Raw genomic sequence first — 23,483 nt, 5'->3', positions numbered from 1 at the left:
CGTCACCTTTTTTTTATTTGAAAAATATACTTTATTCGTAAGATGTACAAAAAATAAAACATATTTACACACCTACCCAGTCATGCAAGCCGCTCCAGGTTACCCGGGGGGTACCTACACCAACTAAAGGAAAAAAACAAAGAAGGAAAAAAAAACAAAGCAAAGAAAATACCCCGGCAGTCGTCACCCTGTACAGTCCCCGTTGGCCCCCTGACCAGTTGGCGAAGGCGCCAGCTGGGCCCAGTTACCAGATAGGGTTTCTTTTTTCTATTCTGGACGAGGGGTTTCATACGTGGCCTTTCCCCACCGCGCCTTGGCGGCGGCTGCCCCAAGCTTTAGCGCGTCCCTCAGCACGTAGTCCTGGACCTTGGAGTGCGCCAGTCTGCAACACTCGGTCGGGGTCAGTTCTTTCAGCTGGCAGACCAAAGAGCGTCTTTCCCCGCATTGATGGTCCTCCAGGCGCAGTTGATGTTGGTTTCAGTGTGCGTGCCGGGAAACAGCCCGTAGTGCACGGAGTCCCGCGTCACGGAGCTGCTCGGGACGAACCTCGACAAATACCACTGCATCCCCCTCCAGACCTCCTGCGCATAGGCACACTCCAGAAGGAGGTGATCGACAGTCTCGTCCCCCCTGCAGCCACCTCGAGGGCAGCGTGCGGTGGCGCAGAGATTCCGGGCATGCATAAAGGATCTCACTGGCAGAGCCCCTCTCACCGCCAGCCAAGCAATGGACGTTTCGTCACCATTCTAGGTAACATCATCAGTGAGCCTCCGACGAAGCGCTGGTGCTATGTCCCGCTTTCTATTTATCTGGTTAGGTTTCCTTGGGTTGGTGATGTCATTTCCTGCGTTGGTGATGTCATTTCCTGTTCTTTTTCTCAGGGGATGGCAGATTGGCTCCAAATCAATGTGTTTGTTGATGGAGTTCCGGTTGGAACGCCATGCTTCTAGGAATTCTCGTGCGTGTCTCTGTTTGGCTTGTCCTAGGATGGATGTGTTGTCCCAATCAAGTGGTGTCCTTCCTCATCTGTATGTAAGGATACGACTGATAGTGGGTCATGTCGTTTTGTGGTTGGTTGATGTTCGTGTTGTTCTAGCCACAAAACGACATGACCCACTATCACTCGTATCCTTACATACAGATGAGGAAGGACACCACTTGATTGGGACAACACATCCATCCTAGGACAAGCCAAACAGAGACACGCACGAGAATTCCTAGAAGCATGGCGTTCCAACCGGAACTGCATCAACAAACACATTGATTTGGAGCCAATCTGCCATCCCCTGAGAAAAAGAACAGGAAATGACATCACCAACGCAGGAAATGACATCACCAACCCAAGGAAACCTAACCAGATAAATAGAAAGCGGGACATAACACCAGCGCTTCGTCGGAGGCTCACTGATGATGTTACCTAGAATGGTGACGAAATGTCTGAAAACTAACCTTCCAGCTCAGCGAGCAAACTCACATCCAGATCATAGATCATAGAATCCCTACAGTGTGGAAGCAGGCTCTTCGGCCCAACAAGTCTACACCGACCCTTGGAGCATCTCACCTAGACCCATCCCCCTATAACCCACACAACCCTGAACAGTACAGGCAATTTAGGATGCCCAATCCACGTGGCCTGCACATCTTTGGACTGCGGGAGGAAACTGGAGGACCCGGAGGAAACCCACGCAGATGCAGGGAGAATGTGCAAACTCCACACAGACAGTAGCCAGAGGGTGGAATCAAACCCAGGTCCCTGGTGCTGTGGGGCTGTAGTGCTAACCACTGAGCCACCGTGTCACTCCGGATAGGAGTCAGGAGGTGAATCACTCCCTGCAGTATTCCTGGCCTTTGACCTGCCCTTGTAAATAGTATGTTAAAGCTGCGGGTCCGGTTGAGTTTCTGGTCAATTGTAACCCCCAGGGTGTTGATAGGGGGGGATTCAGTGATGTTAACATGCCAAAGGGCAGAGCTTAGATTGAGGGATGGTCATTGCCTGGCACGGAGCCAGTGAACACGAGGACCCCTGACAGAATTGAAATCAATGGGGATCAGCGGGAAAACTATTCACGGGATATAGTCATACATGGCACATAGATGCTGTGGTTGTTGGAGATCAGTTGTCTCAGATCTAGCACATCACTGCAGAAGTTCCTCACGTCAGTATCCTAGGCCCAACCATCTTCAGCTGCATCATCAATGACCCTCCCTCCATTAGAAGGTCAGAAGTGGGATGTCAACACCATTCATAGCCTCAGATATTGAAGAGTTATGCAACAATTTTGGGGTTTGCCTGAAAAGTGGCAAATTACATTTGTGCCACACAAATGCCAGGCAGTGACCATCTCCAATAAGAGGCAATCTAAGCTCTGCCCTTTGATATGTTAACATCACTGAATCTCCCCCCATCAACACCCAGGGGCTTACGGTTGACCAGAAACTCAACCGAACTTGCAGCTTTTGCATACTGCTCCCAAGAGCACGTCAAAAGCTAGGAACACTGCAGCGAGTAACTCACCTCCTGACTCCCCAAAGCCTGTCCATTATCTGCAAGGCACATATCAGGAGTGTGATGGATTACTCGCCAGTTGCCTGGATGGGTCTAGTTCCAACGACACACAAGAAGCTTGACACCACGCAGGACAAGACAGCCAGCTTGATTGGCACTGCATCCAGAAACGTCCATTCCCTGCACCACAAATACTCAGTAACAGCAGTGTATACTGTCTACAAAATGTGCCGCAGAAATTCACCAAAGATCCTTCGGCAGCACCTTCCAAACCCACAACCACTTCCATCCAGAAGAATAAGGGCAGCAGACACATAAGAACACTGCCACCTGTAAGTTCCTCTGCAAGCCACTCACCATCTTGACTTGGAAATACATTGCTTTTGCTGGTCAAAATCCTGGAAATGCCCCTGTCCCACCCTGCTCTCCCAAGAGCATTGTGAATCAAGTTACAGCATTTGGACTTCAATTCCAGAAAGCAGGGTACCTCGAAGTGGGAAATAAATGTTGGCCCAGCCAAAGATGCCCACATCACACGAGTGTATTAAAAAAAGCCTGTACTCATTCTTACAATGTTATTCTGGTCATCTTTCTTCTTAAAGTCTGATAACCTTCAGTTTATCTAACCGTCACTTTTGTTCTGACGCTCACTAACCTTCACAGGTCCTTGCTTGCTCAATGTCATCAAGTTAAAATTGGCCTTTTAAAAAAAATCTCCTTATGGCTGCATTCTCTGTAGCCTTCAAATTCTACAACTTCCATTAATGTAAACTGAAAGAAAAGTTAACCAAGAGATGAGACACTAAGGTCAAGAACAAGACGAAGAATAAATATCACCACGTGCCAGAAGTATAAAGAGACCATTTTGTGAAAACTTGAAGTATAAATTATGTCAATAAACGCTTACTGAACTACCTGTGTTGCAATATACACAATATTCAAAATAAAATGGAGGTGCTAGAAGCTGTGTCTTCTGGAAAGAACGTTGCCAAACAAAGTGGTAAAGCAGTGGAAATATTTAAACAGTGGTCATTAGCGTTTGGATGAAATATATTCTTCTTAACAAAAAAAAATCATACAAGCTTGAAGTGCAATATCCTGGATGAGTTGACCTGTAGTTTCCACTCGGCTGTTCTAAAATTGGCATAACCAGCACTAACGCTTGTAGAATTTTAAGCACACATTATTTTCAGTGCACACTGCGGTTGTTTATTTGCAATGATTTAAAAAGCATCGCCCTAGAAGCAGGTCCATTGCCAAAACTAGCCCTGCTCCTTCATCACACCCCTCATTACTTGAAATTTCTATTTGTTATGCCCCCTTGGTGCAAGCACTGAATATTAAGTTGGGTGAGAGGACAGAAATGACCTCCTGTTTTTAAAAACTTTTTAATATCTTTTTCTTAACTTTTACTAAGAAATTGATGGTTGTATCCCAATGGGACCAGCAAGTGATTCTATAATCATTCTAAAGGACAATTATCAGGACTGTAATTAAATTCTACTTGCACCCTGCTTGACTAGATACTCCGATTTCAATTTTTAATTTTATGGTGAGCCCATTTGCAGATCCGTTGGGTTCCCACCTGTCAAATTATTTTCCCAATGCATTTAAGCATCCATTTTTCAAAAAAAAATTCTAAAATGCTTCTTGGCTTTCAATGTTTTATGGCTGATCTTGCATTTTGCCTTGTGTAAATCGGCTTACAACAAAACTTGTGGGAAAGTAAATACTCCACAGAACCGGCACAGTTTTCACCTGGATTTCTGATTCAGTCCAAGGCGGAAGCTTAAATTGAAGCTTTTAAACAAAGGTACACGGTAAGTACGTGGACAAAAAGGAGATCATAACAAAAGGCAATAATGAAAGGTTGGAATTAAGTCCGAAAACAGCTTAGCAGGCAAAGTGAAACTATTAAATTTGATTATTAAGGAAAAGTATTCTACAGACACAAATAATAAAAGATAAACCAGAACTAGGATAGGGCAATGACAGTATAATCTCTCATATATTGACCATTAAACACAGACCTTGCCACCAGCATTTACCACAGAAGCTAGTAAGATAATATGATGTAAAAGAATTTTACAAAGTCTTTAAGATGGTAAGTTGATAAGCAAAAAAAAGTTTAGTGAGTATGAAACCCATGGTCTCTGGATGGAGTACAATGAAACATTTATTTAAAAGTTGTGAAAAAATACTGGAAACATTAGCAGCTATTCATTATTCTTTGTTCACATGTTCATTAGAAATGACAGTGTTAAGGAGCGAGAATGACAATGTCTTGGGTACTGTACAAACTAGTTAGCAAAGAATGGTGGTAGGAAAACTAATGAAATTGTTATTTAAAGTTGCAATATTAAAAAATCTGGAAGCTGAAAATATAATTGACTAATCAGCACAAATGTCAATACGGCTTATATTCCTACATTGGACGAGAGACCCAGAAGCAGGCTATGTATTACAACACCTCTTATATTCATTGTGATATTAATATTCAACACAAGCCTCCTCTCATTCTTTCTCATCCAACACTATCAACACAATATTCTGTTCTCCTCATACTTTGATTATAAATTTCTAACTAAGTTTTGATATCCTTATTTTTCCTGCAAATGTGCCTTTCACTTAGCGAGGCTGAAATTTGATTGCATTCTGTCAATTTTGCACTTTTGTTAAATAAAGCCTATTGTAGTTATCTTAAGTTTCAAAACCACCAAAAAAAATCTGGTGTCAATTGCAAAGTTAGACATTTTCTGAGTAGGATTTCAAAATAGAATTTGTGAAATTAGATTTCAAAAGGACAAGTGATCTTTGACTAACATTATCTTTGACAGAGTAACAGCAAGAGCCACTGATGGTAATGTAGAAGATGTACTATAGCTATACTTTCAAAAAGGCCTTCAATGAGTAGACTCAGCTTGGAACATTGGAGTCAGGGACAAGTAACAGAATGAGTAGAAAGAAAAGATTTGTATTTGTATCATGCTTTTTATGACCTTGTTTTATCTTGAAACACTTCACATGCAAGTGGGTACTTTTAAGACACACTGAGTGGGAAACGCACAAAGTGGTTAGGTATTCAGACTGGGAAATGGTGGCAAATAATGCAGGGGTCATGGACATGGGAATCAGAAGCATGTTTGCAAACTTTAACAGACACCAATTGAGGAGGTGTAGCATTTAAGGAAAGTTGCAGCAAAACACGGGATGACGTTTGTACACAAGTAGAACAGCGATGTAATAAGTAAAAGAGCATTGTAGACAATTGTGAGATAATGGACATCTGTCAGAATAGGACGGAAGTCATCTCTTATTTCTAGAGAGAGAAAATTGAAAAGTAGAGAAGTTATATCTATAAACTGTCCTGGATTTTGGTTAGGTCTCTCTTTGAGTACTTCTGGGTCTCCCTGTTATAGAAAAAGTAAGGAGGTGATAGAGCAAATGTAAAATAGATTCATAGGGATGACACACCTGAGTGGAAGGGATGAATAGGTCAAGGTTCTTTAAAGAAAAGCATGACAAGGAGTGAGCTGATAAAAATCATTGAAATGTGAACAGTGTGGACTGATGGATTGCACAGAAGCCATTTCTCACTGTGGGTGGAACAGAGCTATGGTAAAGCTCTGCTAGTCCTAGAGGACCTTGGACCCGCTCTCTCTTCAGAGAAAGACGACTGATGATGAGTTTAACCTGAGGGCCACTATGTCTGGGACAAGGCAAGAGCTTGAGAGATTTGACCTTCATGGTAACCTCAGCTAGAGTGGGAATTGAACCATATTGCAATTAGCAAACCAGCCATCTAGCCAACTGAGCTGAGCAAAAACCAAGGAGGTTCCAAATAAATGTCAGTAATTAATCCAATTAGAAATGTGAAGAGAACTTCTTTATTAGAGATTAGATTTGGATACACACGACAGGGAGTAGTGGAAATGAAAATGAGAAATGCATTTATCGGAAAATCATGAAAGAGAAAGGTTGTGCTGTTAGACAAAGATGTGGGAGGAGGCTCATATAAAGCACACACTCCTATTTTGACCAGGTAGTCTAAATAACCTTTTGCTCTGTAATGTAATAGCTACCTAATGTTACATAATTCCCTCTAGAGTATGTTGATCTTTAGCAATGACCCATGCAGTAAATGACCTGTGTGAATCAATGTGTCTATGAAATGTAGGAATTGATAGTTGCATTTTCTAAACCTTGATGTATGGCGATCACTGCAATTGTCTAAATAATTTAGTGTGATTGCTAGTTTAGTCAAGGCACAAAACTGCTCCAGTGAGGTTTTGCTGCACCTTAATTTTTCTCGTTATTCACAAGCAATGTCTATCTGCAGTCAGTCTAATATGACTTTTGATGCTCTCTCAGAAAGTTGGCAGTGTACAGGGCTTAGGATTGAACGACTTCAGTCAACACAGTCTGCAACATTCAGGGATGCAAAACATCTAAGAGGTGTCAATGGAACTCTTACGACAACACTTTGTGTCAAGATTTCTGTTAAGAAAGAATTGCATTTCCTGAACATTTCCAATAAAGTCCCAAGGCCAATAAAGTACTTTGGAAATGTCGTCACTGAAGGAAAAATGGATACTTTGTACAAATTGTCAACATCCTATAAGCAGCAAAGTGACAGTGGCCACGTTTTGTATGTTAATTGAGGAAGAAATGTGGGTGAGGACTTAGAGGAGACCTCCCCTGCCATTCTTCGAATATTGCTATAACATTATTGATGTTACTGGGCAGAGCCATGGCTTACCATCTTATAAACTTGGCATCTCCGACAGTGCGGTGCTCCCTTGGTATTACTTGAAATTTTGAACACGCTTCACTAGAGTGGACTCAGACCCTGACTGCCTCAATTTGCACCAATACAAATTGTAGCAAATTACAGCAGCAGACTAGAATCTCTCTGTCAGCACACAGACCCATTGTTTTGCTGTGACTCCAATCCAATTTTTTTTTGTTTGTTGATTTCAGAGTTGAGGGGGTTGGATTGTGAGGAGAGACTGAGTAGACTGAGATTATACTCATTGGAACTCCAGAAGAATGAGGGGAGGTCTTATAGAAACACATAAGATTATGAAGGGAATAGATAAGGTGGAGGCCTGAAGGTTGTTTCCGCTAGCAGGTGAAACTAGGACTAGAGGGCATCGCCTCAAAATAAAGAGAAGCAGATGTAGGGCTGAGGTCAGGAGGAACTTCTTAACCCAAAGGGTTGTGAATCTGTGGAATTCCCTGCCCAGCGAAACGGTTGAAGCTACCTCACTGAATGTTTTTAAGGCAAGGCTAGATAAATTTTTAAACAGTAAAGGAGTTAATGTTTATGGTGAGTGGGCGGGTAAGTGGAGCTGATTCTCAAGAAGATTGCCACAAACTTATTGAATACTGGGGCAGGCTTGAGGGGCCGGATGGCCTACTCCTGCTGGTTCTTACGTTCTCCAATTGGAGGTGACTACAACAAACTTCCCTGGCCACCCATCAAAAAAATAGTACAAATGCACTGTAGAGTTTTAACACAAACTATCAAAAATCTAATGTAGTGAAACAGGAGTTCCAGTCAACCCATCCCATTGGATCTCTTCTAGAAATAACGTAGCCCTTCTTGCCTATGCCGTCATTCAGTGAGGAGAATGTTGCTACTGGTCACGAATCAAACTTAGCAAAAGTCTGAATCCAGAAAATAATTCAAGATTGACAGCTTCAATTCAGTACAGTAAGAGTACTACACTGTCCCAGGTGCCATCTTTCAGGTGGGTTATTAAACAGAAGGTCGCCCTTTGTCTTCTCAGGTCAATCCTATGGTACCACTTTGAAGAAGAACTAGGAAGTTCTCCTTGCTATCATGGCCAGCATTAATCTCTCATCTTGGAAGCAGATGATCTGTTTGTTTTGTTGGAAATTTTTGTGCACAAAATCTGCCTCTTATATTACCAGTGAGTACACATTATAAAGAACTTTGTCAGCTGGAAAAATCTTCACAATGTATAGAGAATGTGGTGAGTGCCATAGAAATATTTACTTTTCTAAAATCTAATGCTTTTAATTTAACTTTATTGACGACAAACAAGACCCTGCTGGATACAAAGCCAATTGGAACCTTTTTCCATGTATTTAGACCTTGTGTTCACATATGAACATAGAAATCGGGTACAGGCCAGGCTATTGGCCCTGCAAATCAGCTTCTCCGTTTGATCAGACCATGACTGATCTGATTCTGGCCTAAATTCTACTTTCCTATCTGCCTGCTACACGCTTTGACTCTCTTATCAATCAATGTTTAACTTGGCCTCCACTGGTATCTGGTGAAAAGAATTACACAGTCCAGTGACTCATTGAAATTAATTTTTAGTCCCTCTCAGTCATATGCAATGTTTTTTTAAATAAATGGTTTTCCTTTTTAACACGTAGCTATCACACTTCAATTAAACTAAAGTTATCCAGATCAACAATTAAGGAGGGCCAATTCCAATGTTTTCAAATGTATAGTATTATTACTGTAACTAAACCATGAAAAGCAACATCAAACACACAAGTGCAAATAATGAGCTTACGAAGAAGGTGGTGGGGGGTGGGGGCATGGCGGGTGGGGGAAGGTATGTGGTCCAGTCAAGAAGGTATAGACAGTTACATTTTTCTTTAAAGAGTCTTTGTGTACAAGAGTGAAACAAATCTACCTGTTTAGCTGCTTTCTTATTTCCTGTGTAATGGCAACAGTGCAGATATGCTGGAGTACTCAGTAAATTATTGTTATTCCAAGTTGCTTTTCACCAGCTAGTTATTGAGCTTAAAGGAAATTGAGAGAAATAAGAGCTCCAAGTATCCTTGCCGTTGTCAGTCCATGTCACTTTTCCCCTGTTTTTGCTCGAAGCAAGTTGCTGGAGTATGAGTAACTTTTTATTCCAAGTCTAGCTCCATTGTCTTTCATTGAGCATTTCGAAGGTGATTTTTCATCTCCGATATGAGAGTTTTGTAAGTTTGAGTAAGACATGCAAATTTTTTTGATACTTTGCTAAGTTTCCATGCCTCTTAATTAAAATGGTAGCCCTTCAGCCCATTTTGTGTATTCAATGCAAGTTATCTGGGCGTGTCAAGTGATCACAGCAGCCTTGTTTGAGTTATTCGTGATATTCTTAAATCCATTTTTATTCCACTAATGAGTTATTCGTGATATTCTTAAATCCATTTTTATTCCACTAAATCCTTACATGTTCAAGAGAAGTGATGAAACTTAAATATTTATGGTCTACTTTCATTTTGTAACAGTTTACAAATGGAAATAATTGTGGTGCAAACTTGGGTTGCATGGAAGAATGTATTTGCTAAATTTTGGCACATTTTTAGAGGATGAACTGATGCAATGTCACATGATTTGTCTCGTAGATGATCGGCGTAACAAGTGGGACTACAATAGTTGAAGAGCTGGTCATCGGATTATAAAAGCTGCTGCAAATAAACAACTTTTGTATGCAGCATTGAATCTGATAACCAAAAGAACTATGGCAGCCCAGAGAATTCGTTCGACCAACACAAGTGGACTCCCTCGGTGTAAATCCGAAGGAACATTAATCGACTTGAGTGATGGGTTTTCCGATGTTGGTATGAATGATGTCAAAGGTAAATACTTGTGATTCATATTTTGTTAACCATCCCAGAACAATTGCATCATTAGATAGTCTGTAAAATTCTCAGGCTCCTGGAAGGCGTTTGATTTATTAAAATATTAGCTTTTTTTGCGGTATAGTAGCTGAATTTGTTTTAACCCGTGTTTTATTGATGTCAGTCTCTGATGACTAAATCTCATCCTAGACAAGTTCAACTCAAGTGTGTATGCTTTTTTTCTCATATCTTGATCTCTACTATTCAAAATATAACTTGCAAACAATAGAGGATGTATTACAACCTTTGCTAATTTTGTACTTGCTAAGCACCAACAGATGCAGTTAGCTTTCCAATGTCATCCCAACAAGTTTACATTCCATCAGTGGCACTGCTCTGTAACTTGAACGTGCTGCTTTGAAGAGGCTTACAGCAAAATAGCTATAGTTTTTACAAGTTAACTCCATGGGTAATCTACGAGGGATGCCCTGTGGGTACTTTTTGTCTGGAATCTCACTCATTGTTCTTGAATAAGCTCTGAAGGGTTAGTCTGTTCTCAGAATCAAAGAGTTGTTAGAGTAACGAAGGACACTATTTTGCCACCATGCCTGTGCTAACTGGCCGAATAAACAATTCACCTTTTGTTATTGTCCCACCTTCTCCCTTTCTTTGAAAATAGTCATCCGAATCCTACTTGAGTGTCATGATTGAACGTGCAGCCACTATACAGTGTCAGGCCGTATTCTGGTTTTAACTACTTGCAACTTAAAAATATTTATTCTCTCGTCATTGAGAGAAGAACCATGTTGTCCTCTCATTATTGATCCTTCTATTAAAGGAGAGACTTGTCCATTTCATCTCTGCCCAGACTGCTCATGATTTTTGAATGACTTCATCAAATCTCCTTTCAACCTTCTCCAAGGAGAACAGTCAACTTCATTATATTCTGTGTAAATGAAATTCCTCGTCACTAGGGCCAGCCTTGTGAATCTTTTCTGCTCTTTCTCTAATGCTTTTGCACTTTTTTTAAAAAAGTGCAGCGCCCAAAACTGGGTATAATGCCCCAGCTGAAGTTGAATCTGCAGATCCTCCTTTGAAAGTACCTTGGAAACCTGTGACCCTTTCCCTCTAAGAAGTCAGGAGCAGTGGACACATGGAAGCACTACCTACTGACAAGTTCTATTCCAAGCCACGAGCTGGGCTGACTTGGAACTCCCTCCCCCTTGACACTGAGATTGCACCTCAAGATGGCAGCTCAGCACCAACGGCAATTGGGGATGCTCAATAAATGCTGGCCTAACTAGGGATAACCATATCCCAAGAAAGAATTAAAAACTAATCGAATTCTAGTATGTAATGGCAAAGGGAGAACGTCATGAGTCAAAAAGCAAAAAGCCTCTATGTATTTTTCAGATTAGCAAATGCGAGTTCTCAAGCTCGATATAGAAAGGCCTGAAACTGTTCACTGCTAAGCAGTAGTCTTATTCAAAAACACATTGAATTGTACTTGGCTCTTGGAAGCAGACGTTCACCTACCAATAAATGTTTAACCAGTGAGGTTATAATGTTGTTGTTATCCAGTGTATTAACTTACAATAGTTCAAATGTTACAGTGCCCCAGACTTGCATGTTGTAGCCTGTTCTGCCTTGCTACAGCATGCCAACGAAGATCAATCTGCAGAAATCAGGAAAGCTCCCATTCGGTAAATGGAAATAATGAATTCCCCATTGGTTTGTTGACGTGCAAACAGTGCAGTAATCTCTTCAGAGTATCTTACTGCAGGAGTGCCGTTTGAGAGGCAGTCGAGCCCAGATTTGTGTACTGGTGGTTCATAAATTGAACAGATTTTTTTTGTGCTGAAGAATGAGGGTCAGGGTTGAATTTCATTGAGCCTGAGCCAGCATATTGCTCAAGTGGTCACACTACCAAGCAAAAGCCAGTTCTGAAATTGACCTCCTTTTACTTTTGACAACTATTTTTGTTCAATATCCATTCTTCTATCTGAATGAACGGGCTGGTCAGTTGATAATGTGCACTTAAACAGTACAGTGAACGAAACAAAAATTAACATTAACAAGGATAAGACTCTGAAAACTCCATACTTACCTTTTCTTTCATGTGGCCATTTTACACTTATCTTTTGGTGATGATTCTCACTAATCAGCACGAGTTTGTTTTTAGTTCATCCCAAGGGTGATTTGTTAATTCCAAGTGTATTTTGGCGGCCTTGTTCCAGTTTTTTTAAACTGCGGGTGAAGATGAGGCCTTGTGTTGCACAAAGTGTTTGTCTTTACAGGTCATGAAACTAAGAACTGACGCCTAACTTGGTCTGAAGTTGCAGACCCCTTTGAAATGCATGATGGGCAGTCCTGTATAGATGGCAAATTTTACTCCTTGCACTGTGGCAGTGGCTTTGAATAGCTCACCAAGCAGCATACTTTCTTCGGACTCCAGTAATAAGAAGAGTCCATTCAGCACTCCAAACTTATTGCGAACCATTTAATTTGATCGAAGCTGATCTATGTTTTAACTTCATCTACCTGCTTTGATTTTATAACACTTTTTGTACTGTTACCTAACAAAAATCCATCACTGTCCATTTTGAATTTGGCAATTGACTGCCAGATTCATCAGATTTCATAGAGTCATACAGCATAGAAACGGACCCTTCTGTCCAACCAGTCCATGCCTGAACATAATCCCAAACTAAACACCTGCCTGATCCTGGCCCAAATTCCTCCAAACCTTTCCTATTCATATCTCCATCCAAATGTCGTTTAAAACATTGTAATTGTGCCCACATTCACCACTTCCTCAAGAAGTTCATTCCACAAACGAACCACCCTCTGTGTAAAAAGATTTGCATCTAATGTCTTCTTTAAATCTCTCTCCTCTCACCTTAAAAATCTGCCCCCTGGTCTTGAATTTCCCCATCTTAGGGAAAAGATAACTACCATCAACCGTGTCTATACCCCTCATTATTTTATAAACCTCTATCAGGTCACCTCTCAACCTCCTGCACTCCTGTGGGGAAATGTCCCAGTTATCTAGCTTTTCCTTATAACGCAAACCTTCCATACCCAGCAGCATTTTGGTAAATCTCTTCTGAACCCTCTCCAGCTTGATAATATCCTTTCTAAAACTGGGTGACCAGAACTGGACACAGTATTCCAGAAGGGGCCTCACCAATGTTCTGTACAACCTCAACACCATGTGCCAACTCCTTGACTCAAAGGACTAAGTAATGAAGGCAAGCAAGCCAAACGCAGCCTTAACCATTCTGACTTCATGTGACGCAAACTTCAAAGAACTATGTCCGCTCCTCCTTGTCTGCCATTGTCCCTGAGAGGCTTGGCTCTAAATTTAAAGTTCTGATCCCTTGTTTTGGTCACCCCATACCCTATCCAAACTTTCAAACACATTAACAATTTCAGTGAGCTCACTTGCCCTTTAATTTTCTGTATTCAGAGGAGTGTAAATTTGTTCCAAACATTAAAGCCTGTGTTGTAAAAATCAAGATCTCTGCTGTTTTCTGTTGGGTGAATTCATGAGGAAACTTGGTTTGACAGCTGTCGTGTACTGTTATTAAGTTCCAGAATCAAACTTATCATCATCGATTTGGAAGGAGTGTTTCTGTTTTATGATCTAAAATCTCCCTCCTTAGACATTTCCTTCCTTCAAACTAAACCAGTTACAGTCACCCGGTATCTGATTTGTAAGTTAAGCAAACTTGCTCCTTCCAGTCAGTGTTGGAAGTTGACAGAATACGAGAGACAACTTTGGCAAGCTCTCCAATTACTCATGCAAGGGAAAGAAGGTGCAGGACTCTTTCCCATATTTCAGTAAACTTTCTGTGGTTTGTGTAGCACACTTACTAAAACTTGAGAAATGCTGAGCAAAAATGGACCAAGGTCAATCCTGCTTGACCTGCCCAAAAGGGTTACTAGGAATCTCTCAAGCTTTCAGAGCACAGCCCCATGGGATGCAGTGTCTGTGCTCCGAAAGCTTGTGTGATTCCAAATAAACCTGTTGGACTGTAACCTGGTGTTGTGTAACTTCTGACTTTGTCCAACCCGGTCCAACACTGGCACCTCCACATCTTGATCATCTGGTAGTTGTGTGATACCACATAACAGAATTGTTGACTACCAGTCAATCTCATGTGAATTTCAGTAATCTCAGTAATAGAGGCAGACATTTCAGAAAAAGAACCACCATGATGGAGGAGAGCATCTGCAGCACACCTAACTTTGTATTCAAAGTTGCTCATTCATACACACATGAAATTTGGATGCTTTTCTTGCCTGAATTGAATAAAATCCCATTCTTGTATTCAGTATCAGAGAAGGTGATGTCATTCATTGATCTGCACAGTTGTCACTTGGACAGAAATGGCAAATTAGTTACTGCACAGTACCAAAAGAGAGGAGATACTATCATCATGACGATTGATCAGGACGCCAAAGTACTTGGATATATTGATCTTTTAATTCCAGCTTGTGTTTTCTTTTTAAAAGAAGACTGCTACAGCCAAAATATGACTGAACATATAAATTCAGTTGCTGTCTGACAGAGTACTCTCTGGATACATGAAATGTCACATCTGCACAGTGTCAAACTTGTGTTGCAGCATTCAAAATGCACATGACAGAATTGGCTATTCTAAATGTTGCTCACTTGCAAGTGTTGTCAATATGCACAATATAATACTGGTTTGCTTGGCAGACATATAACTATCCATAGATGAGCAGTCAGTACTAAATCTGGTTTTGACCAATAGGATTAATTACTGACTTTGTAGTGAAAGCACTCCTGGGTAGCAGCAACCGTGATATGGCTGACTTTTACATGCAATGTAAGGAAAAGAAGTGAGAGACCAAGATTACTGTGTTGAATTTGAACAAGGGCAATTATATGGGCTTGACTGCAGAGCTGGTGAAAGTGAATTGTCAAGTTAAGTCAAGAGATAGGTCAATCGACATGCAGTGGCAAATTTTTGAGGGGATCTACCAGAAAGCGCAGAATACTTTCCAACAAATAAAAGTCTAGGGGACAGACCTGCCGTCTGCAGTTAACTAACAAAGCCAAAGGTAGTAGCAAACTTAAAAGACATATAATTATGCAAAGATAAGTGGCAGGTCAGTGATTGGACAGAATATAAAAGACAACAAATAATTACTGGAAGATTAATAAGGTGGGAAAAAATGGATTATTGAAAAATTTGGCCAAAAAGATAAAAGCAGGAGAGGTTTCTTCAAATAGTTAAGTGAAAGGAAAGTTAATGAACTAGGTGTTAACCCTACAAAAGATGAGTCTGGGAAATTAGTAATGAAGGATAAAGTGATGGTAGATGAATTGAACAGATGTTTTGTGTTGGCCTTCACAAGACAGGATGCATGTCACATCCTGGAAAAAGCTGTAAATCCGGAATTAAAATGGGAGTGACTCAACAAGATTACAATTACCAGTGAAGTGGTACTGAGTAAATTGTTGGCACTGCTCGTTGATAAGTCCCCAGGTCATGAAAGATTTCATCCTGGAGTCTTAAAAGAAGCAATTGGTGAGATATTTGATGTATTGTTTTTAATTTTTCAAAACTCATTAAATTCAGTAAGGTTCCCTATAGCTAATGTAACTCCTTTGTTGAAAAAGGAAGGAATGCAGGAAGCTACAGGCCAGTAAGCTTAACATTCGTCATAGGGAAACTGTTAGAAACTATTATTGAAGACATTATAACAGTGCACTGGGCCAAGTTCAAGGGAATCACTATGGTTTTGTTGAAGGGAAATCATGTACAATAAATTTTTGGAGTCCTTTGAAGAAGCAATGTGTGCTGCAGATAAAGGGAAACCAGTGAATGTATACTGTTTAGATTTCTAGAAGGCATTTGATAAAGTGCCACATCAAAGGTTGTCATAGAAATTAAAAGCTCACAGTATTGGGCAGAACATATTGGTATGGAAAGTTGATTGGCCGGCTAACAGGAAGCAGAGAGTAGGCGTAAGAGGGTATTTTTTTTCATGCTGGCAAGATGCCATGAGTGGTTTCCTACGGAGGTCTATGCTAAGACTTCAGCTCTTCACAATTCAAATAATTGACTTGAATAAAGGGACCAAAGGTATGGTAGCTAAATTTCCTGATGACACAAAGGTACGTAGGAAAGTGAGTTGCAACAAAGACATAAGAAACCTACAAAGGAAATTAGACTAAGCGAGCAGGCAAAGATGTAGTATAATGTGGGAACTTGTGAAATTGTCAGTCTTGGCTGAACAAAAGAAAATATGGGTTATCTCATGATGATGAGAGGTTACAGAACTCTGAGATGCAAAGAGATCTGGGTGTCTCAGTGCATGGATCACAGAAGGTTAATCTGCAGGTACAGCAAGTAATAAAGAAAGCTAATAGAATGCGTTATCATGAAGGGAATAGAATGCAAAAGTAGGGAGGTTATGCTTCAGTCATACAAGGCATTCATGAGACTGCATCTGGAGAGGTGTGTATAGTAATGGTCACTGCTTACAGAAGGATGCTAATGCAGTTCAGAGGTTTACGAGACAAATACCTGGAATGACAGGTTTGCTTTATAAGGGACGTCAAGAGAGGCTTAGCTGGTATCATATGGAGTTTAGAAGAGTCAAAAGTGACTTAATTGAAACATATAAGATCCTGAGGGAACTTGACCTGGTGGGTGTTTCCTTATGTGGGAGTATCTGGAACTAGGGTTCATAGCTTAAACGTAAGCGGTCACCCATTTAAGGCAGAGGTATGGAAGAACCATTTTCTCGTGGAGGATTGAGAGGCTTTGGAATCCCCTTCCTCAAAAGAATAAGGCAATGTTAAATAGATTCTTTATTGCCAAGGGGATTAAAATTATTATGGGTATGCAAAAATGTAGAGTTAAGGTTAAAATCAGATCAGCCATGATCTTATTGAATGCGAAGCAAGCTTAAAGGACCGAGTTTCCTACTCTTGTTTTTTCCTTGTTCATGTGCTCGTGTATTTATATTTGCCTTTGGTTCAGCTCACCGAAATATTTGCAGTTACGATAGGCTAAATGGCTTTTACCTGTCATATACCATTTATTGTATTTGTAGGTAGCACTGCATTTATCAGTTTGCAAAAGCTTTGATGTATCGGGTATTTTTTTTTCTTCTAGAACTGTTGTTAAATTTGGGCATTTTGTTTGCTTGAAACTGCCAAACAGAATATTAATGTCAAAAGATATAATCTTGGTGCTTGGGTATCCATGCTTTTAATTGTTATTTCTTTTTTCTAAATTTGCAGGGCCTTCTCCTAGTGCCTTGAGGTTGGATTCATCTACATCTTTTGGAGATGCTCGTGAAGTTGTGGCTATCAAAGATTACTGCCCCACTAATTTTACCACACTTAAGTTTAACAAGGGGGATATTCTATATGTTTTGGACACTTCTGGACCTGAATGGTGGTATGCCCACAACAACACTGAAATGGGGTACATTCCAGCTTCATATGTTCAACCTGTGGGCAGGAGCTCCTCCCTTCGAGACAGTGGAATGGTGGACAACATTGGGGACAGTTCTGATGAAGGTGCCAAAGAAATGGACTTACTTGGAGAGTGGGGAGACGTCTTTGACAAAATGACTTCGAGGCCCCAACATAACAACCCATTTTTGAATGGTTTGGCATCTTCTAATCCATTTCTAGATGGAAACAGACCAAGCGTCAGTTCCAGCAATCAACAAGCAGCAAAATCAGAAGTGGATTTACTTTTGTTTGACTCTGTAACACCAGCTTTTACTAGTTCCAAACCATTAACATCTAACAACTCAACTAAAGATATTTTTCAGGAAGACCTGTCAACCAGCTCCAAGGCCGAGTTTGATCCGCTGCTAAATAGGAACAATCCCTTCTTCAGAAGCAAGCGATCATACAGTATGTCTGAGCTTTCAGTCTTGCAAGCCAGGTCTGAAGGAGCTTCCTCATCTGGTTTCTTCATGGGCATGCAGTCTCCAGATCCCGAACAGTTCAAGAGCAGGGAGGACTTTCGTACAGCATGGCTTAACCACAGGAAAATGGCACGCTCTTGCCATGATTTAAATTCTCTTGGACAAAACCCTGGCTGGGGTCAGACTCAACCTGTGGAGACTAATATTGCATGTAAACTGGATAGCAGCGGTGGGGCAGTTCAACTACCAGACACCAATATCACTATTCATGTACCAGAAGGGCATGTCCTTCCTGGAGAAAGCCAGCAGATCTCAATGAAAGCCTTATTGGACCCTCCTGTGGAATTGAACAATGATAAATGCACAACCATTAGCCCTGTGGTTGAGATTAAATTAAGTAACATGGAAGTGAAAACATTCCTCACCTTGGAAATGAAAATTTCTGCTGAGCTAAAAGAAGATGTAGCAAGCAGGAAGGACGCGGTGATAACCTGCCTGTTCAGCGACAGCAAAGACGGGCCGTTCTCACCCATGCCTCAGGTTTATCACTACGGCGATACGGTGCAGGTGCAGCTGGACAGTCTGGAGCCTTGCATGTATGCTGTTGTGGTATCTCAGGCCAAGACGCTGCAGTACCCCAACACAGTGTGGGATTGCATCAACAAAAACATCACAGTCGGGGTTTATGGACCTAAGCACATGCACCCCTCTTTCAAGGCGGTGGTAGCTGTTTTTGGGCATAACAGCGCACCAAAGTCATTGCTGGTCAATGAAGTAGGCCGAGAGGTTTTGAGTGCACCCCCGGTGGCACTGCAGCTATGGGGCAAGCACCAGTTTGTGCTAGCCAGGCCGCAGGACCTGAGGATCAGCATCCACCCCAATATTTCTAACTACGAGGTAAAAACTGCCGACCAGTTTAAGGTCGTCCGTGGATTCCAGGTGAGGCTTGGGAAGGTCAGCCGCCTCATCTTCCCCATCCACTCGCGGCTCCCCGAAGAACTCTCGGACTTCACGTTGAGGATCCAGGTGAAGAGCGACCAGGAGGCGATGATCACGCAGTTCTGCGTGAGGACACCGCAGCCGCCTCCAAAGTCTGGGACCCGGAACAGCGGGCAGAGGAGATTTCTGAAGAAGAAAGAAGTCGGAAAAATTGTTCTATCACCCTTAGCTGTCACAAGTAAATACCCCGTCTTTCAGGACCGCCGTGTAAACAATCTCAAGTATGGCAAACTGCTGAAGACTGTAGTAAGGCAGAACAAAAACTATTATCTCTTGGAGTACAAAAAGGGAGATGTGATTGCGTTGCTGAGCGAAGAGAAGGTTAAGTTTAAAGGACAGCTGCGAACAAAGGAATGGTACATGGGCTACTACCAAGGCAAAATTGGCCTGGTGCATGCCAAGAATGTGCTGGTGGTTGGAAAAATTAAGCCAAGCTTCTTCGCTGGGCCTGATCTCACAACCTCGACACTCTTGGACCAGATTCTGCGACCCAGCAAGTTCCTCACCTACATTTATGCCTCTGTAAGGATGACGCTGATGGAAAATATCAGCAGCTGGAGAGCATTTGCAGATGCCCTGGGTTACAAAAACATACCACTTGTCCACTTTTGCAGGACAGAGATCGACAGTGAGCCAGAACGTGTGGCATCTGTCTTGGAAAAGCTCAAGGAGGACTGCAATGACACTGAGAACAAGGAAAAGAAGTCCTTTCAAAAAGAGCTGATGACTGTGAGTACCCGTTAATAGCTTTGGTATGGTCTCTGCAGTGGCCTAAATTGCTAAGCTATAAGTTTGGCTTTGCAGTGTTGCCTGTGGAAACTCGCTGTTCCTCAATGAATTGCAGTGCAATCATTTTTCATGGGTATGAACCGTCTGGTGTAGCGTAATTTAAGATGGTATGTGATCTTTACAAAATCGCTCTGTTTTGCAATATAACTTCATATTTATGAAGAACACGTGCCTTTTTGCTCTGCTCAATGGCAAGAGCTCTTTTTTAAAAACTTTGTCACTGTCAGTGAGACCGACTACAATGAATACTCCAAAGCAGGATTGAGGTTAAAACTTAACCTGGCGCAGCAGCTGTTCTGATATCACGGTGACAAACAAATGTGAATATTTTGCCAAAATCCTCTGTTTGAGTTTAGTCTTGATTTGTCTGATGAAGAGAAAGTGTCAAACAATGGTCAGGAATGTGAAAAATTGTGATTTTTTTACACGTGTGCGCACCAGTCCAATGAGATTCAAAATCTTTCTTGAATTACTTCTGATTTCTAATTGGCTGACAGTCAATATGAGAAGCAGACCCTGCAACTCTGTCATATGGAGAAGAAACCTGTCTGAGACTGCTCTTTTAAATAATCAGTCTTGTTTTAAATTATTTTGTCATAAAGAATTTCCGATGGAATACCAAAAACAGTTCAGGGCACCCAGTTCAGGGAAGATTTGAAGATCTTTGGGAGGAAACAGGAGGTAGAATCACAGAATGATAGTAGCACAGAAGGAGGTCCTTCAGGCCATTATATCCATGCCTGCTGTGTGCATGTGCAATACGCCTAGTCATAATCCGCAGTAATGATTATAGCCTGCAATTTTTTTGTTTGTCTCCAGATAATTATCCAAATCCCTGAAAAAAACCTTTTCTCTCATATTGCTGTTGCTTCTTTTGCCAATCATTTATAGAGTCATAATGTCGTACAGGACGGAAACAGACCCTACAGTCCAAATCGGCCATGCTGACCAGATTTCCTAAATAAATCTAGTCACATTTGCCAGCATTTGGCCCATATCCCTCTGAACCCTTCCTATTCACATATCCACCCAGATGCCTTTTAAATGTTGTAATTGTACCAGCCTCCACCACTTCCCCTGGCAGCTCATTCCATACATGTACCACCCTCCGTGTCCTCTGAAGTTTGACACATTGAGAACAGTTTCTCCCTATCTACCATGTATAGGCCAGGGTTTGGAACCCTCAATAAAATTTTCTGCTAATCTCTCCACTGAGGAAATGTTCCCTGTTTTTCCGATCTTAACAAGCAACTTTTGGTTCCTTGCTTTTGGAACCATACTTGTGAATCATTTTTCCATCTCCATCACTGATGCCCCCACAACCTTTCCAAATTGTAGGGGCTGGGATCGGCACTATATTCCGATTGAGCCCAAGCCAGAGGTTCTCACATGATTGTTATTGTGTGCTTGTGTTCATACTTTGTGCAGTTGTTTATAAAGGCTGGGAACCCATGTGTTTTAGTAACTGCTTTCTCAATCTGCCCTGTCACGTTCAATATATTTCTCACCAAGTATGAGGGACTTCACTTGGGAAGACAGGATGGAAAAATTAGGACTGTTCTCTTTAGAACTGGAGGGTTAACGGGTGACCTAATTCCAAAATGTCGACAGCTTTGATAAAGAGACAATGAAACTATTCCCTCTAGCTAATGAGTCAAGAGGCCAGTGATTTTTAAATCATCGATTGGAGATCGTTTGGGGAGATGAGAATTGATTTCAGTCAGAGTTGTTCAGTTTTGAAACGCTTGACCCAATAAGGCATTGGAAGCTGATACCATCAACCATTTTAGAAGGGAGTTAGAGAGTTGCTTGAAGACAAGGAATTTTACAGAGTTATAGACAAAAAAAAAACAGAGATGTGGGATTCAGAGACAGGAACAAGGCGAAATGGACTCATTGTATTCTATAAGGTTCAGAATTGGCAACAGTCAGAACAGTGTTTGTTCAAAATAGTGAATGCCACCATGCACCGTTATAGGTTGTGACAATTTTCACCCGTCTCCCTTTAAATATCCTCAACGCTGCAATCTGAAATGTATTTAGTATTTGTATGACTAATACAAGATTGGGAAGTGGTTGTCCTTTCTGTTTAGAACAGTCTGTCGATGATATGTACCATAAACCTGCATGTGAAATTTCTCCATGCTGACTGTTTTAAAAAGTCTCCAGCCAGAGAAGAAGGCGGATTTTTTTTTGTTCTCTTTCAGTCTGCCAGGCGTGTTGTTGGAAATCTGACAAATACATTGTGGATTTGTAAAATGGAGCCTAACCAGGGCAAAACAGGCCCAGTACACTTGTGTTCTCAGGGACCGCTGTACTAGGAAGCACTTTTAATCTGAGTTTGAGGACCCTGACAGAATCCATGAAGCCTTGTGCAGATGTTTGTGTATGTTTTGTGTGATCTGGATCTCTGGGCTTTGAACACTGCTTACTGGCAGTGTCTGCTGCACCTGTGTGAAACTTTCCTAGAGTAAACTATTTCCAGTAAGGGCAGAAATGCAAGCTGACTGACTGGGCTGTCCTGTTCTGAGGAAATGGAAACACATCATTTTCTACTCCTGTTTAGCTTCAGGGGTTTTTCAGGGTGGGAGAAGGACGTGGTATGTAGACAGAGAGACAAAGAGGGAAAGAAATAATACAGCTCTGAGCAGCTGTAATATAATCCAATTCTCTTGAAATACCTCTCTTTGGTTAGTTTTGTTTTAAACATGTCTAATAGTTGTCAGTGACATCTGTCTATGGACCCCTAAATCTGTCTGTTCCTCCACTCTTTATAGCTTCTCAGCATTTAGAAAATACTCTTGCCTTCCTTTCTTGGCTCCAAAGGGAATGATCGCAGGCTTGACCACACTAAACTCGTTAGTATCAATGACTTTACTAAGTCCAGTAGTGCCTCTTCTGCAAACTTTTGCTGTCATCCCAAATACTTACTGTGTCACCCGTTTTGCTGGTGTCAGTGAATCTGAATTCATGGCTCTTGATTCCTTCATGCAAGACATTTCTAAATATGGTGATTAGCTGAGGTCACATCCTGCCAATTAGCACCAACATCCCTCATTCCTTTGTGCCTCCTACCTCACTCACAATTTGCCTCTATTTCTGCATAACTTTGTTTTTATTTGCCTTGAATGCCTTACTTTCATCACTTACAAAGATATCCAACACTGGGGCCAGGTATGTGAAATGGAGGTTCATCTCACAATTGATCAGATATTATATATCTTGGTCTCATCCTTACAGTTTTTCACTTAAAATTCTATCAGGCCTTCAGAGATATTAGAGCTGCTAGTTCACAGCTCTGTTTTGATCCATCCTGGGTTGGGTGACTAGCTGCAGTCAGTTTCTGAAGGGTAAAGAAGGGAGCTGTAGTACTTTAGAAGGGAATTTCGATCTTCAATTCAGCAGACAGAAACTGCGTGTAGTTACGTGCAAATTTCTTTGTTCATTGGATGTCATCTTGCTATATTGCTATATGTACAGGCAGAGCTTAATGAGTTGTCTTTCTTAGTATGTTTTTTTAAGGATGCAAACTCTTCAAGAAAACATTCTTCTTGACTTATATTTGAAAAGAAGGACCGAGAGCTCTTCTAGCTTCCAAATCCAGTGAATTTATCTGTTGACTCCTGTTTCTGTTAACCACATTTCTTAAACCAGAAACATATTT

At 41.3% G+C, this 23,483-nt stretch overlaps 1 protein-coding gene across 4 annotated transcripts in view; it reads left to right on the top strand.

Moving 5' to 3' along the window:
- Positions 1 to 23,483, top strand: part of LOC125454049 (SH3 domain-binding protein 4-like) — a 55,283-nt gene that overhangs the window by 12,863 nt on the left and 18,937 nt on the right. For 2 of the 4 annotated variants that reach the window (XM_048534316.2, XM_048534319.2), the window contains exons 2-4: positions 8,299 to 8,505; positions 9,890 to 10,123; positions 17,391 to 19,759. In XM_048534316.2, the coding sequence (XP_048390273.1) occupies positions 10,006 to 10,123; positions 17,391 to 19,759 (2,487 nt within the window). In that variant the 5' untranslated portion in view covers positions 8,299 to 8,505; positions 9,890 to 10,005. The remainder of the gene's footprint in view (positions 1 to 8,298; positions 8,506 to 9,889; positions 10,124 to 17,390; positions 19,760 to 23,483) is intronic. The other 2 variants (XM_048534317.2, XM_048534318.2) reach the window with 2 other exon arrangements.

This window comes from Stegostoma tigrinum, chromosome 7 (assembly GCF_030684315.1).
Source record: "Stegostoma tigrinum isolate sSteTig4 chromosome 7, sSteTig4.hap1, whole genome shotgun sequence".
Taxonomy (NCBI): domain Eukaryota; kingdom Metazoa; phylum Chordata; class Chondrichthyes; order Orectolobiformes; family Stegostomatidae; genus Stegostoma; species Stegostoma tigrinum.
Note: the sequence above shows the minus strand (reverse complement) of the source record. Positions and strands in the feature narration are given on the sequence as shown.